At 58.3% G+C, this 6445-nt stretch overlaps 1 protein-coding gene across 3 annotated transcripts in view; it reads right to left on the bottom strand.

Annotated features, from left to right (window-relative positions):
• Positions 1-5264, bottom strand: part of FCER2 (Fc fragment of IgE receptor II) — a 7839-nt gene extending 2575 nt beyond the window's left edge. The window contains exons 1-8 of one of the 3 annotated variants that reach the window (XM_034998227.1): positions 4870-5264; positions 3751-3876; positions 3397-3450; positions 2774-2836; positions 2507-2569; positions 2348-2410; positions 2174-2263; positions 186-1941 (exon numbers count right to left, since the gene is read on the bottom strand). In XM_034998227.1, coding sequence (XP_034854118.1) covers positions 1418-1941; positions 2174-2263; positions 2348-2410; positions 2507-2569; positions 2774-2836; positions 3397-3450; positions 3751-3876; positions 4870-4891 — 1005 coding nt within the window. In that variant the 5' untranslated portion in view covers positions 4892-5264 and the 3' untranslated portion in view covers positions 186-1417. Of the gene's footprint in view, positions 1-185; positions 1942-2173; positions 2264-2347; positions 2411-2506; positions 2570-2773; positions 2837-3396; positions 3451-3750; positions 3877-4506 lie in introns of those variants that run through there. The other 2 variants (XM_034998226.1, XM_034998228.1) reach the window with 2 other exon arrangements.
• Positions 5265-6445: the final 1181 nt, after the last annotated feature.

A 6445-nucleotide genomic window follows, 5' to 3' on the forward strand; every position in this document is an offset into this window, starting at 1 on the left:
GGACGGTGTAGCTGGCACTGTGGCGGGCACCGTGGCGGGCACCGTGGTGGATGCCGTGGCTGGCACTGTGGTGGACGCCGTGGCTGGTGCTGTGGCTGGCACCGTGGGTATGATAGGCAGAGTGGGTGGCAGCATCTCTCCTGGAGTCACCCGTGGGGTCCGGGCTGAAAGCAGACCCACCCCAGAGCCTAACAAAGTCTTGCAGGCTGCCTTCTCCGGAGCTCTGACGCCGACGTGCTCCCGGCAGGAGCAGCTCAACAGCCAGCACCATCACCACAAAGACCCCCACCGGAGCAGAGTGCCTGCCACGGACCCCCAGCATCAAGGCCAGCAGCACCTCAGCCTCCGCCAGCACCATCCCCACAAGGAGACCCACAGTCAGCAGCGGACCAGTCACCATCGGCATCCCCACGGCATCCGCTCCATGGCCAGCGGCACCTCAGCCACCAGGTATGGTTTGTGAGCACCACAAACACCTTCACGGTCAGAAGCACCTCAACCGCCAAGCCCTGCCGGCGACACGTTCGTCACCACCATCATCACCGGAGGGACCCAGGATCGCCGGCAACCTCTCTCTGCGGCTGCCCCCACGGCCAGCGCCGCTGCCGACGTGGTGGGGCCAAGATTGCAGCAATGCGTTCCCCGTGTCTTGTCCCCACCATCGGCTCCGATAACAGCCCTGGTCACCCTTGCTACCTGCGCCCCCAAAACCAGACTCTAGCCACGTTTGGGGACCGGAGATGACTTTTGTCTAGTTGGAGGGATTGATCGGGAGAGCTCATGGGGGGCTGGGTCCGCCTGGCCTCGACCTTGGGCCACCTTGGTCTCTGTCTCCTCTTGCGCCCACCCCGAGGAAGCTCTCAGGCACTGTCGCCACCACCCAGCACTCCCAGGTGTGAGGTTAAACCCACTGCTCCTGGGCGGACTTGCTCTTGATTTAAAATAGATTTTCTTGGACTGATGCGCAGAGAGGGCTCCATAGCTTTCGGGGAAGTTTTTAAGGGGCCTGGGGTCCACAACCTCCGTGAGGAGCAAAGCTGGATGTGTTTCTCACACATGAACCAGTGACCCGTACGTGGCCCTTGGTGCAGGGGGGTGGGGCACATTAAAACAGGAAGAGAGTATCTCTGGGCACTTGAAGACAATTTTGAAGGGTAGGGCGCCTGGGTGGCTCAGTCAGTTGGGCGTCCTGCTCTTGATTTCTGCTCAGGTCATGATCTCAGGGTCATGAGATCGAGCCCCGCATGAGCACAGAGCCTGCTTGTCCCTCTCCCTCTGCTCCTTCCCCCTGCCCATGCTCTCATTCTCTCTCAAATAAATAAAGAAAAAAAATCTTTGGTGCGGGGGAAGAAAACTTTGAGGAAAGTGCCCTGGCTGAGTGTTGCGTAGTCATCGAGAGACAGCCCTGCAGCTGTGCTCAGACCCCAGGCCACACCAGGGACTGGGTAGGAATTGGAAGGTCATCCATCAGAGCGAATGTGGGCCCAGAGGGACCACAAGCCAGTTTCTTGTTGAGATTCCCACAGCCACACAGTGTCCCAGGGGACTGCACTCCTTCACACCAAGCACAGAGCCTTCCTCTTTTCTTTGCCAGTTGGGGCAGCTGGGACTTCCCAGAGGTGGAAAACCAAAAATCAAGGGTGAGGGTGAGGGTGGGGGAGGACATCAGGGCAGTAACACCCAGGTTCCTATCCCAGGTTAAAGGTGCACTGATTGAATGTCTGCTCTTCCTGCAGCCTGCTGCGCGGCCCCCCTGACCCTCATGACCACCAGCATCACCCCCATCGCTGCAGAGGTGACCCGCTTTGTCCGCCCTGGCTAGGGCAGTCTTCTGGGAGGGCCGTGGCTGAGGGCATCGTGCTGATGACTCTCTGCTGAGCCACAATGGGCAGAGGAGAGAGAGACAAAGAGAACCCAGAGATGGCAAAACGATGCTTTCACCTGGAGGAGGAAAAAAGTGTTCGAGCGCCCCCCGCCCCCCCCCACCTGCTCCAGGTCCTTAGAGGGAAGAAGCTGGACTCAGAAAGAAACTCTTGTGTGTCCCCCACGGACCCTGCCACACGCATAAGCATACACCCATCCACGTTGTCACGTGCACACATCTACCACACATTCAAATGCACATCACCACACAACTGTGTTGTTACACACATGTCCCAACACACCAACTCACCGTTGGATGTGTGTAGCTCTATCCACAGCTTCACCACCTCCTCCTGGAGCCTTTCCAGTGAACGTAAGGCTGTGTGTCTCTCGTTCAAGCCTTGGGTGATTGGGTGGGGGACAGTGGTCAGAGACAAACTTGCAACGCCCCCCACCCACCCCCGCATCCCCTCCCAAGGCTCACTCAGGGACTTGAGGTTGCTCAGGTCCGAACGAAGTCCATCCAGGCTCCGGGAGAGCTCAGAGTCTGATGGGGGTGGGCTGGTGTGAGGGTTGGGAGTCCAGAACCCCCAGCCACTGGTCCCTCCCAGCTCTAGGACTCCCCCCCCTCCCAATTTCTCACCCTGAGCTTTCATTCTCTTCTGTTCAGCTTGGATTTCCTCCATGCTCTGTGACACCTGGGCATCTGGTTGCAGGGGAGGGGGCTCAGTGGTAAGCCAGTCCTCAGGGCCCTCCCCAGTCTCCCATCCCCCCCCACCCCCCATGTCTTCAGGGTCACCTGCTCATTTTGTAGTTCACAGGTGGTCTAGTGCACTGTGCCCACAAGTTAATCCAGGTTTCCCCACCCCCACCCCTCTCCTCCTCCTAGACCCGAGCTGACATCCCTTACCCTGGGCTTTCTGGGCCATCTGGTCCCCGTTGTGTCTTTCCAAGTCCTTGGCAACCCGAGAGACTGGGGTGGCAGGAGAGGAGATGTGTCTTTAGGAGCCAGGAAGGCAGGTTCCTGAAGCGCTCCCCTCCCCCTCCCCCGGCCCCAAGTGCAGGAACCCCTCACATGGTCACAGGGCCTGAAGCTTTTCGTTTTTCATTTTTGGGGCAAGAGTACTCAGGAAAATGCAGGCCAGAATAGAATGAACACCTGTCCCTCCCCCACCCAGAAGGAAACGTAAATGCAACAGGCATTTCTTGAAAGCTCACTGGACAAGGGTCTAAGTGCTTCACAGGCTTAGCTTGTTTCTGCCTCGATAGCCCTGAAATGATGCCCATTTTGCAGGTGAGGGAACTGAGGCCTGGAGCAATTATGTAGCATTCCATCAGGCACTTCTCAGCGCCCCCTCCCCTCCAAGAGTCTCTGGGTTTTCACCCCCAGGGGAGGGGGAAATGCAGGCTGACCCTCAGTTCTGGGGCGGGGGCGGGGGGGACACTGGAGCCCAGCCCTTCTCCCATGTCCCACAGTGGTCAGTGGCAGAAGCAGGACAAGAGACCCCCTCCCCCGCCTCGGCCCCTCCATACCGTTCCGGGCAGCGGTTACTTCTAGCTGTTTCAGATTCTGCACAGTGTCCCAGTCTGGGGAGGAGAGAAGAGAAGGGGAGAAGACGGGTTTCCAGGTGCGCCCCCCCCCAGCCCACCTGTCAGCTGGGGTTGAAGGCCTTGGGCATACTGTGTGGGAGGTGTGGGAAGGGCGGGAGCCAGGGGTGCTGGACGGGGTGGGCAGAAGGGGCTTGGGAGGGGGCCGGTGAGGACAAGGCGGGAGACACGGTGGGAAAATTGGACTCCAAGGAGTGTGTTGGGCTCCCCGGGGTCAGAAAGTGGGCTTCTGGGAGGGAACACAAGAGGGAGACCGCATGGGGCTGGGGGTATCCTCACGCCAGAAGAGAAGCAGGGTCAGTAGCCCAGCCCACAGCAGGATGGTCGCCAGCCCCACCAGCATCAGCCGCACCCCCTGCCCACAGCATCGCCGCCGTCTGGAAAACTTTGGGAACTCTGCTGGGTCTGGGGAGAGCGCCAGAGGGGGAAGGTTGAGACTGGGCTTCAGCTGCCTGTCTCCCCATCACCCAGAGCCCCTAAGTCCCGGGAGCCCGTCCAGAGCCCACACTAACGCAGTCGTCTCAGGGGACCCCCCGCCTCCTCTGCACGCCTTCCCTGCTGTCTGTCGTACCCACCAGCGAGCACCCCACCCCCGGACTTTGTCCCCCGCTGCATGCATGCCTCTCCGACTCTGTCCCTCCCACCGTCCAGCCCACGTCGGTCACTCCTTCTGCCCACGCCCCAGTGGTCAGCAAGCCTGACTGGGGGCCAGGTCACTGTCCAGAAAGATGCGCCCAGGACCAGGAGCTGAGACCCTTCCTCCACGGCCCCTCATCAGATGGCCAACCCCCACCCAGCTCTCACCCGTGGTCCTCTTCCCTTTTATGGGTTCAGTTACCCCCTCACACGCCCATGCTCGATCTCCAGCCTCATGCCCAGAAAGCTGGGTCTTCCCTCACCTTGGACCCCCAGCCCTCACCATGGGCCTGGCCCAAACTCAGCACATCGGCTTTCAGTTCTTCCTCAATATCCGAGCTCTTCCCCAGCCTTTTCCCTGGATGTCAGACCCCCCGGGGGCCTCACCCCAATCCCTACCTTGTGGCCCCACCTTGGGTCCGGGCCCCCTCCCCTCATCCTGGCTGTGAGGATTCATCACGCCGAATTCCCCTTGTTCTGAGTCCCCGTTCTACTTGGCTTCTAATTCTATCCGGCTCCCAGCACCCCAGCTAAAGTGGGGTTTTTTGTTGGAGGGCGTTGAGTCAGGGAAGGGAGGGTTCTGTGGCTTCCCTCTCCTTCCTGGCTCTGTGCCCAGAAGGCCAGTCTGGGCTCACCTCCCCCTGGCCCCTGGCTGGGGCTTCTTCCCAGAGAGAGACCCAGGAGCCCCTCTCCTCTCCTGGGTAAAAGGTAGGAGGTCAGGTGCTTGGTTTTGCCAGTGTCAGCACCAGAGACTCCTCTCACCTGAGTACGAATGCTCTTCCATGGCAGTCTTGCTTGGATTCTCCCAGTGACAGGCTGCTCACCACCAGACAAAGCAGTCTACTTAACAGGTAATAGCTCCGGCCGGGATCTGGGTTCTAACGAGCAGGAAGGGTAGATGTCAGGCTCCGGACAGCATGTGGGACCTGAGGAGCTCAGTGACCATTGGCTGATTTTGTTTAGTCCATGGCCAGGAGTCAGTGTTGCATTTAACTGGGAGATGCAGCTGGTTTGGAAGGTCACAGGCCTGAGACCAGAGGTGGGCACCCCGGAGTCCAGCACATGCAAGGTACACAGCAAGTGCTTGATAAACGCGGCAAGAAAGTCATTCGTCCAACTTCCTCATCCATAAAATGCCAATGTTAATAATACCTATGCCCAAGGGCGGTGATGTGCTCCTCATGAATATGTAAAGTGCTCTGAACAAGGCCCGGCACATAGCACCACAAATAGAATCAGCTTGTTACTATTGCTGCCTGTGCAACCTTGGCCTGGGACTCCATCTTTCTGAGCCTCAGTTTCCCCTCTAGAAAACGGGAATGATGATCGCATCCAACTCAGGAGATCGTGGTAGGATCAAATGAGATAACAATGTGTGTGAGGCTTTCAGCGAGGTGCCCTATGCCCACAGTGGGTCCTCAGATCCTAAACACTTATGAGGCATCTACTGTGTGCCCGGTCATGCTGGGAGGTGCAGAATCTCTGCCACCAGACCTCAGTTTCCTCCTTTGCCAACGTGCCCAAAGCATCTTTAGAGTCTCTTGACTCTGGGGCGCCCGGGTGGGCGTCCAACTCTTGGTTTCGGCTCAGGTCATGATCTCAGCTTGTGAGATGGAGCCCCAAGTTGGGCTCCAGGCTCAGCGGGGAGTCTGCTTCAGAGTCTCTTCCTCTTCCTCAGCCCCTCCCCCAGCTTATGTGCGCTGTCTCTCTCTCTCAAATAAATAAATCTTTAAAAAGTCTCTTGACTTTAAAGACTGTGCCAAGGGGCGCCTGGGTGGCTCAGTTGGTTAAGCGACTGCCTTCGGCTCAGGTCATGATCCTGGAGTCCCGGGATCGAGTCCCGCATCGGGCTCCCTGCTCGGCAGGGAGTCTGCTTCTCCCTCTGACCCTCCTCCCTCTCATGCTCTCTGTCTCTCATTCTCTCTCTCTCAAATAAATAAAATCTTAAAAAAAAAAAAATTAAAGACTGTGCCAAATACTGTGGGTTTGGGGGTCAGACAACCCTCTTGTCTGAGGTTATAGGCTGTCTCTCTTGCTGTATGACTCTGGGCAAGTCACTTCCCCTCTCTGAGCCTTGGGGAAATGGAGACGTGTGGTGACCAGGCTCTGATTAATGGCGGCTCAAACTGGATCTTTCGCCATCGTGGAAGAAGCCAGAGGTGTCACCATCCCCCCGCCCAACCTGCGTGAACCCACGCTGGACAGACCTAAGGCTGAGTCCTGGCTTCTCCCTGAAGGCGCGGCCTAGTTGGCTCAGCTGTCAACCAGGGGTTTCGGTGTGCGAGGCCCTGGCACACAGTTTCTGCTCGGTTAACCTAGTGGTGGGGTGCTGGGGAAA

Source organism: Mirounga leonina, unplaced genomic scaffold (assembly GCF_011800145.1).
Source record: "Mirounga leonina isolate KUSES-001 unplaced genomic scaffold, KU_Mleo_1.0 Mir_94, whole genome shotgun sequence".
NCBI classification, from domain to species: domain Eukaryota; kingdom Metazoa; phylum Chordata; class Mammalia; order Carnivora; family Phocidae; genus Mirounga; species Mirounga leonina.